At 41.0% G+C, this 24,198-nt stretch overlaps 1 protein-coding gene across 1 annotated transcript; it reads left to right on the top strand.

Moving 5' to 3' along the window:
* Positions 1-471: 471 nt before the first annotated feature.
* LOC6616337 (knirps-related protein) lies at positions 472-23,676 on the top strand. The gene is made up of 4 exons (XM_002040661.2): positions 472-1,329; positions 3,579-3,651; positions 18,585-18,662; positions 20,877-23,676. The coding sequence occupies exons 2-4, from the start codon at positions 3,625-3,627 to the stop codon at positions 22,701-22,703; spliced, it is 1,932 nt and encodes a 643-aa protein (XP_002040697.1). The 5' UTR covers positions 472-1,329; positions 3,579-3,624; the 3' UTR covers positions 22,704-23,676.
* Positions 23,677-24,198: the final 522 nt, after the last annotated feature.

The raw sequence follows: 24,198 nt of genomic DNA, 5'->3' as shown, positions 1-24,198 counted from the left end.
AATATATGTTCATATGCATTTACTCAGTTTCAGCTTGATCTGTGAATACGACTCAATAGCCTAAACGACTCGGATTCGAGTTAACATCACTCAAACAGCGGCTCACACAGACAGGCAATGTGACTCAAAGTCGCTCTTTCCAGTCTCACTCTCGCTCTCTCTCTCTCTCTCTCTATCCCTGGTTGTTTCTCGGTAGGGGGTTGAGTGTTCGGGTGTATCACCGTTAGAGAGAATCGGAATCGTCTTCTTCCTCACACACACAATCGCACCCCAGCTGGGCTCGAGTTTGTCGCTTTTGCAGTCTTTTGTTTTTGTCTCGGTTTCTGTTACTGCTTCTTCGACCAGTTTGTAGTTTTTGTTTATAGTAGTATCATCTCCCCGGCCAGAGATATTGTTGTTGCTACTTCTCTGGTAGCCGAAGTCTCAGCTCAGTGTGCTACCGAGCGTTCGTCGGATGATATTGCAAAGCATCTGAGTCGCCGAGTCGCAGCGGTGTGAGCACTTTGCAGAACTGCTTAACATCAGTCTTTAGTGATAGCTCGCGCTTCTTGCTCGCACGCTCGATCGCACGTCGCCGTCGTCGTTGCGTCGTCTTCGTCTTACGTCCCAGGGGTTACGTTGTTTTGGCCGCCGCTAAAAATCAGCACATGCAAATTAAGATCAAAAAATTACTCAGTTAAATAAAATGAATTGTAACAATACTACGAATATATGTAGTGCCAACTGAAATAGTAGAGTTCAGTCTTTAATACGTCACTGCAAAAAGAGCTCAAAAGCGGCAAACGAAAGCGGAAAGAAAGAAATTTACGGCAAGTGCGCGTGCGCAGCCAGGAGTGCCCTCACACAAAGGTGTGGTCACTCTATAAAAAATCGCATTAAAAACACAGAAAGCGTAAAAATAGCACCAAATAAAGTCCCACGGAAATATCTCTAGCTAAATAAAAAATAACCATACAGCAAAACTTTAAACTTTGTATTACAATAAAAATTATACAAAATATTGCCTTCTTGTGATATATGTACACCCTTCTAGATACAAAAACACACACACTCAAACAACCCAAAAGATATATATTAAACATGCTTCACGCTCGCCTAAAGTTCTAAAAGTCAAGTGCAATTTGAGCAAAAACAGCAACAACTCTATACGCTCAAGTGACGTTTTATTGGCGCAAGGTGAACAAAAAATAATAGCAAGCAAATACACGAAAATACACAAAACCTTAAACGGAAAGTTCACAATGTTAGGAGACGCAGACCTTAAGTGCGCAACGCAATAGAAACACTAAGCAAATAAATTGGATTAACTTGATCGGCTAGTGAAAGCAGGTAAGTTCAAAGGTTCAATATCGAAGAAACGGAACGAACATTTGACGGCCTTTTTGAGACACATCCATTATGCGGACATAAAAACGGGGATAGAGATGGGGCTTCGGAGTTGTAGATGGGGAACATGTGAATTTCATTAACGAATAGAATTCATAAAACAAAAAAATCAAGATGAAGATGGCGACGCCAGATAACGCTTGACAATCCGACTAACTGACGAACTGTCTACGACTGTCGGCGGGGTTTGTATGATTTAATTATACAAACCATATACACACTCCCCTATATGACACTTATACGACAGCCCAGTAGGAGCTATAGCCCCCAGCTGTACGGTTTTGTGAGAAAGTTTTCTCTGGCCGATCTTTGTTGACCAGTGCACTTTTTAGTGTGGCCATAAAACATGGCTAGATCAACAGCAACAACAGCAAGGGCAGGGCAAATAAACTTTACGACTATATAACAGAATCAATGTAAGTCAAGTGCGAGCGAGATGGCCTGAACAGATATAGTCGCCGCACATGTTTGCTTTATAATGCAAATAGCGTGTAAAGCTTTATTTGCCAGAATATTTGTTACAAAAATTCGAAAACGCAGGCGGGATCCATGGGAATGGCATTAACTGCGGCACTGAAAGAAATTTTTACGCTCAATGGTGAAGGAACTAAATGGAGAGTGGGGCTGTCTAATCTATCAAGACCATAGTCAGCTAATTAATTATTTTGATCAAGTAGTTCTTAGAATATTCAAGCTGTCAATTTTGTAACGTTTTAGTTGGCTTGATGCTGCAGCTTAAATAATAATTTATATATTATTCAATGAATTCAATGAAAGAAGCACATTTTATGTATATTCACAAAGTAGTGACTTTTCAATTAGAAATAAAATGATTACGCATGTTCGGAAATTCAACAGATGTATATCTACAGAACTTCTTTTTTTTTAAGTGCATTTTGCCCTGACTCGCTTGCAGGCAAATGAAGAATCTAACTTGGATTGCTTTTGCATTTGTCGCAAATATTGGCAGAACCCATATACTCGCACTTATGGCGAGTGCCTTGTAAGTTTGCCATGTTCTACAAGTCGCAGAGTGCGCACTTATTCTAGTTAGCTGGGGCAATCTTCTTCTTGATTTGGCTGGCACCATTTAAGATCCCAGCTCTTTCCTGAGGCTGTTCCTTAGACCAACACTCTAAAAAAAGGTATGCACCTAATGCAAAATTGGATATTTAAGCATCACACTGAAGTCCCAACAGCTTAGTACAATTTATGGAAGCTTAGAATAACATCCATATATAATAATAAAGTTATGAAATACGAAGAAATAGGAACTTAAACTATCCTTTCGATTGCTTACATGGTATGAAGATAAATTACACATATATGTGCAGTTGTATGGGCTTTCAGATAGTTCCCTTTATTGTAATACAATTGTAAAAGTGTATCTCGGACGGATGACTGACAGAAGTGGCTGGGAAATTAACACATCAAGGTCGTGTGCTGACTTGAACAGTCCACATCCTTGAGGGGTCCGAGTCGCAGGCCGGAAAAGCCAAAGGAGAGCAGAAAGAGGGCGCAATGTGTGAAAGTATTTAGTGCGGACGCGTTAACAGCGGCAGCAAAACAAGCATACAAAATATCAAATGCAAATGTGGCAAGCAGGCCGCAAGGTTTCAAGACAAACGGCAAGCAGCAAACACCTGTTGTCAGTTAACATGCCTCCTGGTTGCGAGGGGAGGGTGGTGGGGATCCGACCTGCCCGAGTCTTCTGCCCAGAAGTGGATCTCCATGCAGGGTGACTCACGGAGCTGTTCTGGGGGTTCTTCTTGAGAGCCGCTGATGTGAGGCAGCTGATTGTCTTCGTCGTTCGTTTTTAGGTGCAGCTAAGCAGCCCAGTTCCGCCAGCATTTGCATCGCGATGTATAATAATATTACTATGGTTATTATTATTATTAGCTGGCAGCGTGGTTAAATGTCAGAGTACCAAGCGGATTTGGAGCTATTCTTCAATCAGTTTAAGGCAAAACCTCGATTAAACAAGTGCAGATCAAATATCAGGGATCGGAATAACCTGATCATATGAAAAGTAGTACCAAGCCATTTAGAGGTCATTAGAGCAAACAGTTCACTTTTGTTATAGGTTATCTTTAATTGTTTGTTGTCTCTAAATCTAGTGTAACTACAATTTACAATCTTTATATGTGGCGAATAAAAATATTTTTACAACTGTATTGTCACTTTTCTTTCAGTTCTTTTGGTTGAGCACCACGGGCTCAGCGATTCACGATTACCATAATGATGAATCAGGATAATCCATATGCGGTAAGCAATCTGATATTTATATTATTATTTTATTTAAGATCCCCACAATCAAATAACTCGAACTACATACACAAATAACATATGTATATACAGAAGAAAAGAATAAATATTTTACGAGCTAAATATTGAGCAGGCATAAAAAGTTTATGGCTCTAATAATTTCATATGCGACAAGAAGGCAAGACCATTTGCGCGTTGAAAATCTGGCATTATTGATAAGATATGTATGATATGGCCCTAAAAGCATCATCAAATCAAAGCGCTTCCGCATTTTCGAATTTCGGCGCAAAATGAATTTATGAATTATGGGGTTTGGGGTTTGGGGGCATGCATAATTGCCCAACAACAATAAAAGCGACAGAAAGAGCGACGAAAATAGTGAGTAGCCTAAACCAGTTTACACAAAAATTAATGCAGAACAACGGCGAAAATATTTAAATGATGTCATAATTTTAATAGGAGAAAAAACTCATAATAATCATAATACAAATACGAACTACGTTAAGTATACCCAGCATACGCGATTCACCTGTTCGGTCTTTGTCTTTAGTCTCGGCCTGAAATTAATGCAGATCAATTAGTTAATGCTAAGCGAATTGCGTCGTCTCTCGTTCAATCCACATGCATAATTTAAGGCTTATTGTCTAGGAGGGCAGCTCGAAAAATATGGGATAAAGAGAGAAGGCGAAGAAAACACCTAAGTTGCTGCTAACATGGCACTAAATGTCAATATTTGAATATTAAATTTTATTTAAGTGCGTTTTTTATGATTTTAAGCTGATTTTAGTTTAGTCGATCAGTCGATTTAGTCGATGCCGGCACCGCAGAAGGCTGGCTAAGCCAAAGCCAGCCAAAAAACATTCAAGAGCCAGGTTGGAGATCTCACAGCTTAAAGAGGCGGTCCCGTCGTAGTGTTAATTAGTTGAAATGTGAGACGATAAACTAAATGTTTGATTAAAATGAAGGCAACAACGCGGCTCGAATTTGGGCCACTTTTGAAAATGATGTCTTCGAGCGGCAAGTTGGTAGCGTTAGCTAATAAATTTATGAATATGAAACGAGCTGGTAACGGGTAAGGAATTCCACTGGATTAGTCTAATAGTAGATCTAAAAATATTCTCTTGGTCACAGTTTTTGTCTTAGTGGGGAATATGATTTAAATGCATATCGAATTTCTGCCTTTAAGAAAAATCTAGTGAATATTAGAAAACCATAAAAATAAAACTTAAGCCCATGTATTTGTAAAATGCAAAAACCTAAAAAAACGAATGCTAAAAATCCACTTTTTGAATAGCCATAATTATTTATGCATATGAGAAACTAATGAATATAAATTCAAACATTTAATACACCTCAGATAACGACGGATCAAGTTACTATACCCGATATGGATAACATCTAAAGCAGCTTTGAGTAATTAATTTCGAATTTTATTTGAACAATTTGGATCTTTGGGTATTTGTAGTTCACCTACCAAGCCATAACTTCCACTTATGATTACGATTATATTAGTGTCATTAGTTTCCTAGCATGAAACACCCATAAATGGTCCGCCAAAAGTATCTTCTGTGAACGCTTTAATGTTCTTGCAACATCTCCATTTCGCCACGACCTTCGATACAATCACGCCTCCAAAATCCCGTTGATGACAAGATGCTGCGGAAAAAGAAAACTAATTTCGAACGGGGAAACATTGGTAGGCGGTCCGGGCGAAAATGCAATACAATGTTATGATGTATGTGAGAGAAGCTCACTTGAAACTCGGTTCCCATCCTCCATCCTCGATTTTCCATCTGCAGCTTGAGTTTTGGGGCACACGCATCTGGGGGCTTTGGCAAATCTTTTCTATTTGCATTGGCAGCAGATGAAGAGGCTCTTGCCACCGCTGCTTCTTCGCCCGCTGACCATTTTGGTCATAAACATTTGCGTAATGGATTTTTTTCATATTTTCGTGTGTGTCGTTCTCCTTTGCGGCTGCCATTGGGCAAACACACAAAGTAAATTAATTACGAGCCATGCCAAAGTGCATATTTGCACGTTGGGAAATTCTTTCAGCGCATAAGCGCAGAAGCCGGCAGCAAAATTAGTTATAAATGCCTAAAACTAAATAAGAAAAACAGAAGCAGCAGGCAAATTAGCAGAGGCCCAAAAACTTACACACACCGAAATGTAATTACTGCACTTACCCGGACGCTTGTGGCTTTGTTGCAACTTTTGTGGTCGGAAAAGCAGCCATCTAAGCAGCATTAAGAAGCAGAGGAACGGAATACAAGCTCAGTGGCTTCATGTGTAGGCCATTTTTCACATGCGTAGCCAGTTTGGAAGCGAAAACCCAAAGTGAACACGGTTTGAGGACGATGAGATGAGAAGCTGTAAAAGTTGTCCGGCGTCGGCATCTCCTTCTCCTACTTGTTTTACCGCCGCATCCACTCCTGTCGCGGTTGTTTTCGTTTTTTTTTTTTTTTTTGGAGTGTGTATGTACATGTTGCGGTTGATAACTCAATTAGAATGTTAAATTTATGTTCGCAACAAGAAATTAACTTGCAATTAGAAAATGCCTGACTTGCAGCACAAAACGTAACGAAACGAAAGACTTAGGACACGAACTTGGCAGACAGTCGATTGGTTGCCAGGGGAATTGCCAATACTCTTACGAACAAACGGGTGCTTAGGACAAGTGAACTATATTTAGAGGGGATACTAACTTTAGTCGCTGCCTTATATAATATTCAGAATGACTAATGTGTCTTTTTTGAAACATTTTTCTATTATTGAAATACAATTAAAGATTTCGTTAGATTTTTTTCTCGTCTTTATTGTTTAATGAAGTGTTATTTAATTTGTTGAATTTTTCAAGTATTAAATATAAATATTAAATTTTCAAGCTTTAGTAAGTAACCACCAGACACAAAAGAAATCGAAACAATTCAGCAGGCGAAACTAAAGTCAGACACATAGACTCGTATAATTGGCAAAGCAAGTTTTAGGGCAACATAAGGGAGGCGAGAAGCGGCTAGACCCATACTTTAGACAAGTCTGTTGCCACGGTTTTTGGCCGAAAACTAATGATGATGATGCACTGCACGCATTTGCACTATTTATAATTCGTGAGCTGACGACGAGGAGGAGGCGGAGGATTGAGTGCCAAAAGATCAATGATCAATCCTGGACTTGATGACTCTACTAGACGTGCAGTGAGGAGCCTTAGAATCGGAATGAGTTGCCTGGCAGACAACTTCATTTGTTTGCAGATACATTTCACTGGCTTTGGAACAGATGTCTTCATGTGGTGGAGCCTTTTGGCACAACTTTGATTTGGTGGGCCGTGCATGTGTAATCAGCTTTCGGAGCGATTTTCTCCCGCAGCCGCCGCTCGATGATTAATGAGCGAAATTAGCCAGTCCGAAGCCCCAAAGGCATGTGAGGGAACATTGCTGCACACATATTGCAATTCGCTGGATGGCTGAAAAGTTCTGCAAAGTTCGTTAGGCTCTTGCCAAATGACTAAGGCAGCGAACTTGAACGAACTACACACAATTACAACGCTCTTAAAAATGAACTTCCTCCCGAACAGCGAAAAGAAAAAAATCAAACAGGGTAAAAAACGCCAGAGAACCGAAATTGATGCTGACTTTGGCTTCCACCATATGAATCATGTCATTATATCCGCTAACACAGCCAACTGGATAACCTTGACAAAAATCATACAGCTGAATGCATTAGTAGTCCAAAAGCAGCAAAAAACAGTAAGTAGAAGCAGCAACGGCGGAAAATAAAGACTTGCAAATACGGCCGGTACCAAACAAAACGCTATTAAACTTCTATTATTTAAGTACTACATTGTGCACTGATACTGAAAGCGAAAACGAAGAAGATCGTCGGTCAGCCGACGATAATGAGACCCCAAAGACTCCGAGTTTCCGAGACTCCACGTAGCTAACAGAGCAGAAATCCCAAAGCGACTCGTACTGTTTGCAAAATTATGCAATATTATGTAATTATACAGACAATCAACAAGTGGGAGGGCCGACTAGCCAGCAACTATGTTCCACAAGGTAAACCAAAGGGGTTGTCTACTTTATTGCTCACTCCACGCCGATCGCGCAGAAGGCTAAAGAGTGCCTGGAAATGTGAAAAAATGTGAAAATGATTGGGGTGCATTATTTTGAAATTAGCGCGTGGCTTAGAGATAAAGTTGGGGCAGGGTTGCCTTCCCCTTTTCCGCCCGCTCGCCGGCCGCCACAAGACACTCAACCAATTGCAAGTGCTTTATGCCTCGTGGCTTCCCAAGAAATTAAAAAATAAGTGCGCATCTGAAATGCTCTTCTTTTGAACAGAATAGTTAAAATTGAATTAAGCATGGCCTAGGGATACTCTCTGCTTTACTTTCCATATGTCAGCGCATTTTTTATGTGAAATAAACATAATTACTCCACATCCTGCATTTATAAATTTAATTTATTTAGTCTATTAATCCAATTTCAAAGAGTATTTCTCAATCGACCCTAGCGTATTGGACTTCTTCCCCGTTTTGCTTTTGCTTTCCTTTTCAAGTTCAACACGTTGCCACCGCACAGAAACTGTTCCAACTGGCTGCCCCGTCACTTTATTACGCTGATAAGTTGGCGCCTAATAACGATAGTGGATCGTGGGGCTTCTGGGGCAGCAGGGGCTTGCTACAATGCGGCGGTGTGGGGCCATTTCCCTAAAGAAGAGTAACAAAATTGTTACCAATTGCTTTGGTTTATCTTTCATTCGACTTAAGGTCAAGGTTGTGCATCGTTTATTGGAGTCAAGTTGGCGTGGTTAAGCGAGCGAGCGCACCGCATAATGAGCTGCCAAATTGTTAGAATTGTTTTCGAGTCAAGGCATTACACATTAAGCCAAGACCCAATCATGAAATTAACAGAAGCCCCGCACCCGCACCCGCCTTGCCTTCGCCCCCGCCAACGACCTCTGCACGATAGTGAGCAAAACAAAAACTAAACAATTTAGCTCGGCAAATTGAATTAAATTTATATAAATTGCATATACTATAGGCAAATAGATACACATATATCGAAGATCATTGCATGCCCGCATGTCCGCTTATATTAGATGCGAGCTTGAATCTCCGGGCTGAGCTTTAGTTTCGATTTCAGTGGCGCAGCGAACAAATTGTGCCCATTGTTGTATTAGCTGTTTATTTTTAAAGCGCACTCGGCTACTAATAACAAATGCCTTTGTTATTGTTATTTCTATACCTTTTTGCACACACGTGACAGAGATTCCCCTCACATCTGCGGAATTAGCGGGGAAGCTGGCATTGAGACGAGATTGGGCAGAAGTCGAAAAGTAAATATCAACAATGCCATTCCAATGACCATTTTTTGCCCAAATCTCGGGCTCTTCTGTTATTTTTGATTCCCACCAGTCAACGCAAACCGCAAGTTAATTCAATTTTAATTCACCGCCTTTTTGATAGTTTTATGGAAAGTGAAACCAAAATTGTTCAATGGGCTTGTCGCTGGGAATATCTCGTTTTAACAGAAAGCGAAATTCATTCTCGTTGTCGATTTCATTTTGACGGAAATGAGTGAAGAGATGAAGAAAGATATTTAGACCCGTATTACATGCGCTTAGTCAGACTTCCTTGCTATGCAATAACGTACATTTTAAATATAAGAAAATCAAATGGCTAAAGCAACGAACATCATTTAAATTAAAAAAGTTCTATTAAGTGCTATTCAAGCGAAAAAACGATGCATTTGGTTCATAATATCGAAAGACTTAGACAACAAACTTCATTTGTAAATAAACACCTTCTTAGTAATTAAATGGGTACATGGCGTACAAATGATTTAAGCAACAAACCTGCACCAAAATTTCTTCCAAATATTCCTTCCAACTCAAGCACTTCCCAAATTTTCCCTCCAGCGATGGCATACAAAACAAAAGACTCAAACCGCAAACCTTTTTCATAAATCACCGAAGTAATTTTTCTACCAAACACTTTTCAACTTGGCTAACTTTTTGGTGAAAAGGTTCCCATAGTGCACTTCTGGTCCCAACCCAAGCCAAAAAACCGAAAAAAAACAGTCAACCGCATAGCACAGGCACAAATTGCTCGTTTCGCAAAAACACAACAGCAGCAGCTACAAAAATAGCAACAACAAGTAGTTGAAGCCACAACAAGTACAAGCTTTTCACCGTGCACTGCTCTTATTTAATTGACTTTTGACTCCCCCGAAATCCACGGATACAACCAAACTGGAGTGGGGATAATCAAAGGGGGTAAAAAAACCCACTGAGTCTAAGCTAACTCAGATAACAAGGAGACAACAAACAAATAAATCGCATACAAAGAAATAGAAGCTTGAACCAACAAAAAAGCGGGGAAAAACAAATAAACAAACAAAAAACGGCGGGGAAAAAATAAAAAGAAAGAATTGTTGCCTATGCAAGTGCAAATAAAACGAAAGAAAAACAGAAAAAGGCCGAGACTTGTGGACACATTTACTTATCGCGCCTCTTTTCAACAAGAAACGGTGGCAACTCTGGCACAACCTCCACAACAGTAACAAAACACATGCAAAATTGCCCGGTGGGTTGCCAAGGCAGGCGAATCGAACCGAAAACTTACAAAACATCTGAATGCTGCACTGCAAGATTTGCACTGCGATACTCTATAGATTGTATAACATGAGATCTTAATATTTAACTCTACATATGTTAGATCTGTTAGATAATAACATATATTTTTTTATAATCATATTACAAATCAAAATCCTTTACTAGATTCTGCGCGAAATCATAGAGTCACGTTTCAATGGGATTGGTTGGAAAAAGATAGATCTATAAATTTCTCTCAGTGCCACCTTTGACCAACTTCTACTCACTTCGTCCCCTGCCTGCACCTTCGCCTTCGCCTTTTGCCGGCTTCTAATGATCCAATTCCCACGAGCAGCGACGCCGATGACACTGGCTGCAAGGTAAAGGAGCAGCAGGCAGCTGGTGCAGACAACCAACCACGACGACAAAGAGGTGCTTCCAATGCAAAAGCCAGAGAGCAGGAAAAAAATAAGAAATAGAAGGTGGAGGTTTGCCTCTTGGCTCTTCGCCTGTTTAAACAACTTTCAAAGTTAATAGTCTGCCCGGCGTCGAGACGCTATGGCCAAAAAGCCAACCACACCATGGCTACATACCAAAACCAGCCCGAAGCTGAAGCTGAGCCACCAAACCAGCAGGAGTCTCGGGCCTCCTCCATGAATCATTTTTCTTGCAGGCAAAGAAAGCGGATGCCTGCCACCGCCTAAAATTCACCTCCACCCGCTGCATTTGCTGGTTGGTGGGCTGGTGTAAATGTTTTGCAAGTTGGCTGTTATAATTTTGTTCGGCTTTTATGGCCCCACCACACACAGGCCAAGATGGAGAGATGGCTAAAAGGATGGCAGTCAGACCTGGCGTATACGTAATGTGAAAATGTCTACTAATTAAAATGAAATTTGATTTTGAGAATTTCTTGGCTCCTGCAGCGGTCAAAAAGCGTGGGAAGAATTTTAGCAACAAGACGTAATGATTCCATTTAGAGAGGAGAGAGTCTTTCATTGATCGCATGTAAAAACCGTAACAAAAATTAGATGTGATTTCGAATTAGGTAGCGTAATAAAATAGTGAGCAGAAAGCCAATCAATGTTTTATTAAATTTCAGTAGTGTATTCAAAATATTTTTGACTTTTATATACTTATTAAAAACTATCTTTTATCTCAAAGAAATACATTAATAATTTTAGATTTTACACGATTTGATATTCTTAAGCCCGTGTCTAATCTAGCCTGACAGTTCAAGGCTAAAGCTAGCTGACAATTTTCAGACAACCCAGTCAGCAATCTATCCGTGCAACCATTCATCCGTTCAGCCATTCATGGTGCAATCCATTCATTTTGTCGCATCCTCTATTTGTCGAAATTGTCTGCCTGCCATGCTGAGCACAAGATTTATTTCCAAAGTTTTATCTGGAGTTCTGTTTTTTGTGAGCGCCAATGTTTGATTCGCATACATCACGTCGAGTCATTGGCATCTGGTGCAGTTCCAATGCTCATTGAATCGAGCAGGCAGCTTTTTATGCCAAATCATGGATAGTAAAAATCACAAAAAGCAACTTAAATGCAATTTTCCATGCGCTCACTAATTTGTTAGCCAACTTTTGTGGCCTTTGTGGGATTTGGTTGGCTGTGATTAATTTCGTTGAGCATTTCACCTGCGGCTGCGCCTGTCAGCTGCCCCGAACGATGTGAATACACTCGGAGAAAAGCCAAAGCTAATACAAGTTTCTAGGAGCAAGCGCAGCACACAGATATGGCTAATATATGTATGGAGCCAATTCAGTAAAGACGCGCACGCCGAAATGTCAAGTCAAACACTTGTAAGCTACAATTGGCACAAGTTTGTTAGTTCGACGTTGCCTCGCTTTTGCCTGAGCTAACATTTAAAATTGTAACAAATGCCACAGTGATCAGTGAACGTGTGGCTGGCAGCCAACAACTAGGCAACAGCAACTGCCACAACAGCAACAACAGCTACCACAACAACACCAAAGGCAACAATATCGGGGAACTGCAGCAACATTGAGAATTGCATTTGAGTCTCGGAAACAGAAGAAAACCTCGCACATTTTGCACGCATTTGCATAACAAGAAAACTGACTAAGAGATGCTAGAACGATACGGGAATTGTGAATACTCTAAGAAGGATCGTATCTGTTTCTAAAGCAAGTGAACTAGTGGCAAGCTTGCTTTGTTGGATAAAATTTAAGGAAATTAAAATGAAAAGGGGTGCTATCTATTGAAAATTCTAGATAAATCTTGTGAATACATGAAAAACAAAGAATGTACTAAAATAGTACACAAATATATATAAAATATATTTAAACTTTACATCATTATTTACATTGTGGCAAATACATTTGAAAAGAAAGCACACTTTTAAAGCTAATGAACTGGTCGAATTTCTTTGCCGGACAAATATTTCCATTTCCAATTTCAGCATTGCAAGTCGCACTTAAAGTTCTCAGGAAAATGTGTGCCCCTTTCCCAACCCACTTCTCCCACTTGACGTTTTCCTGTCAATTTTTGCAGCATAATTTGTACTATTTTTGTCGGAAGATTTCAAATTTTAAACGGAAATTGCACAAGCACTTGGCATACGGGCGCTGAAAGCCGCTCTCGTCGGTCGCAGAGAAAGAGTAAACAGGGACGCCCGGAGAATACAATTTAAATTTCACATGAGCTCATAAAAATAGTTACAAATTAATTATAATGACAAACAGAGACGAGACCGAGACCAGGAGCGAGGGGCAGAGGGGTGTGTCGGTTGAGCATTATAAATCCAAACGTTTCCTGCTTGACAGCTTGAAGAGCTTCAGAGATTCAGAGCTGCAACAGAAACAGAAACAGACAGCAGCGATGATGCTTCAAGTTGCAAACTCTGCTAAGCACTTTTCATCATCGCCATAATCATCATCAGCGCCATGATCATCGTGGCTCATAATTATAGTGTTTGTCTTTGGCTTTTATGAAGCTTAAGACAGCAACAACGACGGCGACAACGACAATAATTAGCTAAGTACTAAAATCAAAACGAAAGACTTAGGCAACGAACTCGCCCGCTAAGCGGACGATAAATGATGATGGATTGACTTTCGAGGCGTGTTGAGATCCGAAAACACAAAGAAAGTAAAGAAAATCAAGGGGAGTTACTGAGTGAAAAGCAAAGGGAAGAATAGTGAAACGAAATAAGGGCGTTTTCATTGGCCATTCAGCAATTGTCAAACAAAGCATAAATCAATCATCAAATCCAATTCGGCTAAGGCGGTAATTGAAAAAACGCTTAGGTCAAATAATTTTTTGTATTTTGTTTTATAAGAACAAGCCAATGATGTGAAACAAATTTCGATTAAAATTCAGTAACTGTGGAAGACAGATTACATCGCTTATTAAATAATTCTCTCAAGAATGCAACAAATAAAATCTCAAAGCGAGCATATGCGATTCAAAAAAATCTCACTGGCCAAACTATAACAACTGCGAATAATTTCCGCTCGCAAAAGGCAAACGAGGAAACAAACTGAATGATTCCCTATGATTGATCACTCCCCTGAGGTGCCTTGAAGGGCTGGCCCCCTGAAAATGTGTGTAAAATTTGTTGTGCGTTATTTTTTTGACAAATTGCCTAAGCATAGAGGCCGCGTGACTAAGCAAAGAGGAGTGCTGAGTTGGGAAAAGCGAAAGAAATGCGTGGTGCAGCTGATTCTCCACCGCCTCAAGTATTTTTAATGCGGCAGAAAAAAGGAGAGGAACGAAATGAAAGCCAGAAACATGCGATATATCCATTTTGACAAATTCCGCTCCTCTTCTGCAGATCCACCGGGGAATAAACGAGTTTGCATTGCCAACATGACTCATCTGATTGGCTGGGGTGGAATAGAAGCTGCGACTTGTGGAATCTTCTACATACTTTGCAGCTGCCTCAGCTGAGAACTGGACCGGACCAGTTGCGAAGGGGAGAGTATAATCGATTTAGATTAATGCGAATTAAAGTCATTGTTTAAAGCTCTGGGGGAGTGAATGCATTTACTCTACAGGTATTTAATTGAATTGAATATGAAACGGGTGCAATTAAGGCGAGGTTTTTAAAAAGCATCTCTAGAAAAAAAGTAATGTTAAATGGCATAAGCTTTGAAAAATGTTTGTAATATTTAAAGAACGCCTTGTGTAAATTTAATGATGAACGAGCCACACATTTTGCTTCCGCTTGCTAAGGTACTTTGATATCATACAAAGCAAACTCTGAACCTAAAGGCATAATGCTAACTAAAAACACCCATTAAATATCGAGCTAACATAAGGTGTTCTTTTAATAGCTACTAATGAGCGGTTATACCGAGATCTATAAAAGTTTATTCTGGTGCTTAAGAAATCAGAATATTAATTGAAAAGCCACCTGCACTCCGTACTTTCCCACTACTGGACTCACAGAATAGGTGCAGTCTATAGCTAATCGCATTTGTTTATACACATTTATCTGCTCATCGCTGACAACAAGCAACACCAACACAAGCGACCGTCTTCAGTGTCGACGAGTCATGAATGTTTATAACGAAAAATCTACAACAACTGAAAAGCGAAAAGGCGAACAAAAAATTAAAAACTAGAACAATTTGCCGCAGCGCACAATGAAAAAAGCGTGGCAATTGCTTTGTGCATGATTTCATTTTAATTAAATTATGTTTTTGCCTCCAGCCTGCGCTTTTTTATAATTGGATGCGAACCATGTTGGGGATGTTGGCTGCGATGAGGGGGAGGGCATCCAATCTGCGCACTGGATGTGCAAATTTGAGGTTTAGCATTAGTACATGACAGCCAAGGTCAGGCAATTATCATAATTTTTTGCTAGCCAGCCAAAAAGAAGCGAGGGAAGCAAAACTGAAAATAAGCTGAAACTAAAACCGAGCTTGGACTTGGTCTTAATGGCACTTAGCTCTTAACAGCTTCAGCCGAGCCAAGCCGAGCTCAAAACTGGAGTAAACGTGCCTTAAATGAATTTTAATAATTTTATTTAATTTTTTTGCGCGGCCGCGTCTTTTATTTGCCCAGCTTAATAAGCCATATAACAAAGCATCTTATTATTTTGTATGTATATTCAGCTTTTTTCATTGCATCATCGGGGCATGAAAAATTATAAATTCTACTTGCTATTTTTGCTGCGCGTTAAGGTTAACAACCAAACAACATCAAACAACAAACAGAACAGCAATCGCCATAATTAATCACACACAAAATCAACAGCATCCACTATTATATTATTGTTTATGATGACTGGTGGAGTTTTTGCAGGTATTTATATATTTATTCGCTGGCGTCTATTTGTCTTGGATCAACTTGTTGCACTTCTGGCTAACTGGGGGAACTTTTATTTTTGGAAAATATACCAACTAATTAAAATAAATTGGCATTGTGTAGTCGAAAAAGCTCATCAATATTCGCAGCCCATCAATAATCTGAGCACGGGCATAAATATTTTGTTAGTCGCTTAAAAAACAAATTGCTTTCAAAAGAAAAAGGTTATTTATAATATGTGTATTTAATTAAAATCTTGCAGACGGTGCGGTTTGCTTTGCTGTCCCATTTGTCGCTCTCGTATTTAGTTTATAACACTTTCACTTAATGGCCGGCTAATTGTGAGTTTAAATGTATTTTTTGGGCCAACGCAAATTATGCAATTTGATACAAAAGTCGTATTTTCGTTGTGAGCAATGATTTGAAAACAGGTCTGAATCAAGGAGGTCGATTAAGAAGCTAAGACTATTAAATTTTAAGGGTCCATAAATCACTGATTGCAATTATTCTTTGGCAATTCTGCCAAGTCAATTATGTATTTTTTTTAAATAAAACTTGATTTATGTAATGATACTGTATAATTGTATGCCTAATGCGGAAGCTCTTGCCATTTAGTTGCTATACAACTTTTCTTAACAAACACAAGTATATTTTATACCAAACTTAAACTAAAAGCCTATCAATCTCGCCTCGAAATCTGTAAGATATGGTGCTGAGGTATTTTTCATTACCAAATAGGGATAAACTCATTACTCAAGAAACGAAACTTGCCTTAATTTCAAACGTGACAGCTAATAAATAGGTGAGGAATACACAGAGTTGGCCATCATTTCACTACCTTATTCCAGAGACTTGGAGAGAATATGTCGCTTGTCTGTTGTAAAATAAATGTTTATGGCTTTTTAATATTGCACATTGTCTGCATAAATTTCACGGCGAGGCTCATCTGCAACGTGTTTTGGGCCCTCTCTCTCTTTCTGGCCGGCTGGGCTGTGATTTAAAATCAAACTAAATCTGCTGCCAATCCGCAGGTTGTTGAAACTTGAAACTCATAATTTTTAATTTATTTTATGTGATTTTTATTTGTCGATTAATCCCAGGCAGGCTGGCGGCCAGCAAGCACCAGACCCGAAGACGCTTTATGAAACCTAAACGTAGGAAATTTATTTCCAGTCCAAGTCGAGGGGCGACCCCGACTCCAAAGTCGGGCCAAAACTCACCTCCAACTCAACACATAACACGAAATCAGATTAGCATGTTTTACAGTCAAACAAGGCACCTACAATAGCAACAATCACCAGCTGGAAAATAAGGAACCCAGACCTGAACCCGAACGAACTAAGCCAATTGGCCTGGTATTCTTATAAGACCCCCACCTCGGGGATTTGCTTATTGGACGGATGCTCGCTTCCAGGGGGGAGGCGAATGAGAAAAGTGAATGTGTTGAGTGCTTTCTCCTACTTTGTAATGTGCCAAATTGTTTGTGGCCCGCAAGAATTATGGCCGAGAATCGCCCGTGGGCCAATTGGTGCTATAAAACATAACAAAGGCCTTCGGAAAAGGTGGAAAAGCACTTGGCTCGAGGATGAGTCTGATTTAGAGTGCGGCTGCTGGGCCCATTGGCTACCAGTTGGGCAGCCTATTTTCGGCTAGTTTTGATATATTCGAAAGCATTTCAATTGCAGTGCTTCTAATAAAAAGACTTTCAGACTGAACTAAAAGGAAATTAACAAGTGTAGCCATCACTCACATGAACTGCAAAAAGGAAATGTGTGTTAACCTAATTCGAAATTTACAGTTATATTCTTACTGGACCTACTTCTAATTCGATTGTATCTATTGGATACGTAAAAACAAATTTAAAGAAAGAATGCTCTTGCAAAAAATTCATTCATTTTAATTCTTAACAATAATTTGGTTAACTATTGGAACTAGAACTTCCAAAAAAAGCACTCGAGAGTCTCCCACGATCACCTGGTCATGATCTCCAGGCTTCCTCTCCAATTTCCCCCTCGTTGCATGTGCACTTGTCATCAAAGCTTTTTGCTCCAGTTCCAACTACAAGTGGCAATAAGAAAACGCAATTCCAGCCGATCCTCCAGCCCAATTTTCAACCTGACTATAGAAAACCATGGATAACTGGAGGGAGCCCGAAAAGCCAACTCCTGGCCAGGCACCCAAACACAACAATTGATGGCAATTTGTTGATAAACATTTCGCTCGCAATAAATAAACAAATATTCCCTCAGCTACAAGTTGCGCCTATTTGCGAGGGGAGCAATGGGAATTGGGAAAGGTACAGCGTTAGCCATATAAATGCAAATGCAGCTTGTTTGCCCAAAGAGTGTGTGTGTGCTCTGAGGCAATTTTTCATTTGATTCCATCTTCATATTTTATTATGGGCCCCAGAAGAGCCGCTTAGCCATTTACACTGGGATAAAAGTTAAGTGGGTCTGGATTTTTAGTAAATATATTATATGCACCTCATTCTATTTAATACAATAATCAAGGATATTCAATAAATTATACATACTTTAATAAAATTAATTATTCCAAGACCCATTTCAATATTAGAACATTAAGCAAAGACCCCAATTATTCTTCCTGTGCATGGGGTTCATGGTCGGGTCTGGTTGGCCATTTGTTGGGGGCTTCTTTGGGCCAGTTTCCCATTTCCATTTGTCGTCGTTCGTTTCTCGCTTTGCGTTTTAAGCCGTGCTCCTTTTCTTTCGTTGATACCAATTCCGCGATATGACAAACTATGTTTGCATTTTAATTTTTAATGCGTGTGAATTTTGCTGGCGGCTGTTTTCCAATTCTCTTTGGGGGAATCGAAACGAGATGGAGAGCTCCAGATGCTCGTGTCATGATTGGCTGTTGCTTTTAATTGAAATTTTATGAATTTATTGCCACAGTTTCGAGGAGCTGTTGGTGGGGTGTTATTGTTGCTGAGTGGGTGGGGATCAGAGTGCCCAGTGGGTTGGAGGCCCACCTCCCCCCAAAATACTATGTACGAATCCCATTCTCATGTTCTGTTCTACTCGTTGCCATTCCAGATGAATCAGACGTGCAAGGTGTGTGGAGAGCCGGCGGCTGGATTCCATTTCGGAGCCTTCACATGCGAGGGCTGCAAGGTGAGTTCGATGTTCGAATTAATTTGAATTTGATTTGATTTGAGATGCAACGATTACATATCTTTGCTGATACAAAGTGCGCTTGGGGACAGTTTAATTTACTTTAATTTAGGTCTCTATAAACACAAAAATAATTATAACAATTTGCAATATATTATATATTTACACCACGTAGTTGCTTCATAAATGAGCCAATTATAGTCGCCTTGTATTTTGGCCCCAAAGTTTTCTTGGCAACAAACACTTTTGTGCAGGCATTCCTCTGCAGCCAAAGTCTTTCGTATCAATCGATTCAATCGATTTCAATAAATCGAATTCGCCGCCTTCGTGATGCAAACGCTAAGCAGAAAAAGTTATGAGGCCATTCTCCTCGAGAAACTGGAATGCGGAGCCGAGTTCATCATAAAGGAGGGGGAGTGGGAGCAACAAATGGATGCCCCAGGCTAAGGTCAAAGTTAAACAAAGCGCCCCACAAATAATTGATTTAAATACGAATACTCCTTTAATGGTGGGATGATCATTTTTTGTTCGTTCCGTTTCGTTTCTTCGCCGACTCGATTTGAGTTCAGTCGAGGGATTTGCTTTTGTTATTTATTTATTTAGTTTTGCTGTGATGTTTTGTAGTATCTGTATTTTTTTTTTTTTGCCCACGCCAAGGAGAAAAGGTCAACTAACGTACAATTTGTGGGTCAACGTTATTTGATTTGTGCTTGGGCCCCGTTCGCAATGGCGTGGGCCTCGCTTGGCTAATTTAACGCCCACAAGAAGTTGAAAAAAAAAAAAAACAACTAAGTTAAAGACCCAAGAAAAAACAAACAAACAAAAGTGAATCTGCCTTGATGCACAAAATTGCTTGTAAATAGTCGTCCGTCCGTCTGCTTCTTGAAACGAAACTGAAAACGGCAAAACTATGGTCTGAAAACCGAAGAGGTACGGGCCTGAAATCCTCCGTTTCCATTTCCATTTCCGACCCAGTAATCTTGATGCCCAATTAACCTTAAAAGTGGATTTTCGCATTGTTTCTGCTTCTTTTCTGTTTGATTTTTTTTTGTTTTCTGTTTTTTATTCTGTCTCGGTTCAATTTTGCGCTTCGTCGTCAGCATCTCAGCACCGGTGTTTCTTCCATTCAAGAGCTCCACCTACGATCAGAAAACGACAGTAACCAACTTGAAAACTGACAAACAGACGGAGAGTAAGTCAGATGCACTGAAAAAAATGCACATATTCATGTGCACATCCAAATAAAATAAAATACAATTTCTGCATAAACGCAATTTAGTCGGATCACTGTTGTTCCTAGAACAACGAACAAATTTAAAAAGAATACAATACAATTGTTTACAAAATATGCTAATTTAATTTAATAAATGAGCATTATAGATTGTTTAATAAATAAATGTTCAATTTATATACCAAGTCATTGGTATATAAGATTCCATATATTTCAATTCATAATTATTAAAGGTTTGAATAAGTAACAAGTTTCTCCCAGTGTATCCATTCAGTCAGTCATTTAGGTAGTCTGTCCCTTTTGGTTGATTGCAAAGTCAGGCGGGCGGGCAGGCCGTGAAGCGTTGGTGATTTACTGCCAACATTGCAACTTGGCATAAGTGTTGCACAGCCATAACCTTTGCAACATGCAGCAAGCAGCAGCAACAGCAGCAACATGTTGCCTGTTGTCTGTCCGGGGCTTTTTGTTTCTTCTCAGCTTTTTGGCTCTCAGGTTTTCATGGCTCCTCCGCATTGAATTAAATTGTTTGTTTGCTTTGTTGCAATTGATTGTGGTTGTGTGGTGCCCCAGCCAACGGTTAATGCCGGAGGTGTAGGTGGTTGCCGCTTGTGCATGTCGATTTGGCTTATTTCTCCTTTTTTTGGCCGCTTATTTGGCAGAGCGTTTAAAGAGGTCTGGGTCTCAGCAGCCCCGCCAGCGATGAATCACCAGAAAAATATATAATGATATATTATTGCCGGGCATTGAAAGCGTTTTATTGAATGACATCATTGAGTGCGATGAAAGAAGTTGCTGAAGAAGCTCTGCTCCGTTGTGGGTGGACTTAACAGACACTTGAAGTGGGAATACTTAAGGAGTTTGGAGTAGAATATACGGATTATATATTGAGGAGTAGTAGATTCCCCATAAAAACCAACAATCTGTTAAATTTGCCAGTATTTATATAACAACTAACATTTTCGTACTTTCACTTCGCATTACAGTCCTTCTTCGGCCGATCTTACAACAATCTGTCGTCTATATCCGACTGCAAGAACAACGGCGAGTGCATCATCAACAAGAAGAACCGCACCGCCTGCAAGGCGTGCCGTCTGAAGAAGTGCCTCATGGTGGGTATGTCGAAGAGTGGATCCCGATATGGTCGTCGCTCCAACTGGTTCAAGATCCACTGTCTGCTGCAGGAGCAGCAGCAGCAGGCGGTGGCTGCGATGGCGGCGCACCACAATAGCCAGCAGGCGGGTGGCGGAAGTGCCGGTGGATCGGGCGGCGGTCAAGGAATGTCCAACGGGGTCAAGGGCATGTCGGGTGTGCCCCCACCGGCGGCTGCGGCAGCAGCTCTGGGAATGCTCGGGCATCCTGGTGGCTATCCGGGTCTGTATGCCGTTGCCAATGCTGGCGGCTCGTCACGGAGTAAAGAGGAGCTAATGATGCTGGGATTGGATGGCAGCGTGGAGTACGGCTCCCATAAACATCCGGTGGTGGCATCACCCTCGGTAAGTTCTCCGGATTCCCATAACTCCGACAGCTCTGTGGAGGTGAGCTCGGTGCGAGGCAACCCACTCCTGCACTTGGGCGGAAAATCCAATTCGGGAGGATCTTCAAGTGGTGCCGATGGCAGTAATTCGGGCGGAGGAGGAGGAGGAGTGGCGCCCGGCAGACCGCCACAGATGCGCAAGGATTTGTCGCCATTCCTGCCGCTGCCTTTCCCGGGCCTAGCATCCATGCCCGTGATGCCACCACCCGCGTTCCTGCCTCCCTCGCACCTACTTTTCCCCGGCTACCACCCCGCCCTCTACTCGCACCACCAGGGCTTGCTGAAACCCACGCCAGAGCAACAACAGGCGGCGGTGGCTGCGGCGGCCGTGCAACATCTCTTCAACTCCAGTGGCGCAAGCCAGCGTTTCGCACCGGGCACTTCACCATTTGCCAACCACCAGCAACATCACAAGGAAGAGGATCAGCCAGCACCAGCCAGCAGTCCAAGTAGCCACGCGAACAACAACCACCTGCTAACGAATGGTGGTGCTGCCGATGAGCTAACCAAACGCTTCTATTTGGACGCTGTGCTGAAGTCCCAGCTACAAAGTCCTCCGCCGACCACCAAACTACCGCCACACTCCAAGCAGGATTACTCAATTTCAGCTCTGGTCACACCAAACTCGGAAAGTGGCAGGGAGAGAGTGAAAAGTCGCCAAAACGAAGAGGACGACGAGGCGAGAGTGGATGGAATTATTGATGGCGCCGAGCACGACGATGAGGAGGAGGATCTGGTGGTCTCCATGACGCCACCCCACTCACCCGCTCAACAAGAAGAGCGAACCCCAGCCGGCGAGGATCCCAGACCCAGTCCCGGTCAAGATAATCCCATTGATCTGAGCATGAAGACCACCGGCAGTTCCCTGAGCAGCAAGAGTAGTAGCCCAGAAATCGAACCAGAAACCGAGATCTCCAGCGATGTAGAAAAGAACGATACAGACGATGACGATGAGGATCTGAAAGTAACGCCTGAAGAGGAGATATCAGTTCGAGAAACGGCGGATCAAGAGGCGGAGGAGGATCACTCCACCTCCACAGAGACAGCAAAGACCAGCATTGAAAAGACCCACAATAACAACAACAGTATCAGCAACAACAATAACAATAATAATAATAATAATAGTATCCTAAGCGATAGCGAGGCCAATGAAACGATCAAGAGGAAACTGGACGAACTCATAGAGGCCAGCAGTGAGAATGGAAAGCGTCTGAGGTTGGAAGCCCCCGTCAAAGTGGCCACCTCCAATGCCTTGGATCTAACCACCAAGGTCTGAAAACATATAAACATCTGAAAAAAAGAAAATAAGAAAACTAAGAATGCAAAATGACAGTTATCAGCTACTGAAGATCGATCGAGGCAATAGAAAATTAGCCCCCCGCTAAGACACCACCAAATAAATACAAAATATAGAAAACAATAAACGCATGCGAGTTATATAAATATATGTTTTCGGGCAGAAAAGTTTGACTCTGATTAACAAGCGCTAAATACGAGTTCGTGCCGTTTTGGTTAGATGTTATCACATCGTTTAAAACAACTAACCAAATTGCCAAAATATGCAAAAGTCGAGCGGCCCCCGACAAGGGATTTGCATATGGGGACCGAAAAGTATAACACAAATGTTATCTTTCCATAATTTATGCAGTGAATTATAAACAAATTTTTCGGTTACCCACAAAGCGGCAAGAATACAAGATCAGAAACCCAAAAAAAAAAAAAAAAAAACATAAATGAAAAGCTAAACAAATGGTAAAAGAAAAGAAACTGTAGCAAAATATGCAAAGAAGGCAGCTTATCTGTATCGCGAATGCATAATATCGTAGTGGAATTTGTAATCTATAGGTTTCGTTTTCTTCTAAGCTATAAACCATATATAAAGTATAATGTTGTATGACTAGCTATTACTTAGACGTTTCCAATCCCCCAAGAGTATTTGTTAGTTTAAAAAACAATCATTGTTCTATAGAAGAATAATCAGCGCTGGTAGACAAATTGTACTCGTTTTGAGGTTCGCCCGAGTTATTAGTCACAATTAGCAAATTTTAAAAGTACGACAATCCACGGATGTAAATGTGAATGAAAAGCAAAGCGCACCAAGTTGTATAGCAAATAGCATAAATTATTATTCTTAATGTTGCATAAGTATTTTTCATTTTCGTGCGATGATTTGGTATGCAGATCAGGCGAAATGATGGTCGAGAAAATTATTATTGATGTCACCACAAATAAATACAAATAAATATCTAGATGAACGAGAGTTTCTTTCATTGATTGGGCTTGGTTTTCGGTCTCAAAAGCGGCGAGGCGACGTTGCACGATCTACGAGATCGGCGGAGAAAGCTGATTTCTCAGACTCCTGCGGCGCTGCTTTGCCCGATGGCAATCAATAAAAAGTAGCCACAGTATCTGCTAGATGAATGTGTCGCATAAAATGTATCTTCTCGTGGCGTCGTACGGAGCGGCTTAATTAGAAATTATCCCAGCGCCGAAGAAGCCGGCTCTTAACCTCCTTAACCTCATTCACACAAACGGCGATATTCCCACCATTGCGCAAAAAGAACTGCAAGCGATGTGCATACCAGCAGCCAATCAATCCGAAATCTATTTCAATCAATCTTTGCGTAATTGTAAATACTTTCAGCATAGCTCCTCTTTCTCCTCCGATCGTTCGGCAAAAACTCAGGCGGCAGACATTCGACTGACGAACGAACGGACGGACGGACAGACAGACAGACGGACGGGCGGACTGGCAAAGTCGACAGCAAATG

This window comes from Drosophila sechellia, chromosome 3L (assembly GCF_004382195.2).
Source record: "Drosophila sechellia strain sech25 chromosome 3L, ASM438219v1, whole genome shotgun sequence".
Classification (NCBI taxonomy): Eukaryota; Metazoa; Arthropoda; class Insecta; order Diptera; family Drosophilidae; genus Drosophila; species Drosophila sechellia.
The sequence above is the reverse complement of the archived record's forward strand: the minus strand, read 5'-3'. Positions and strand labels throughout refer to the sequence as shown.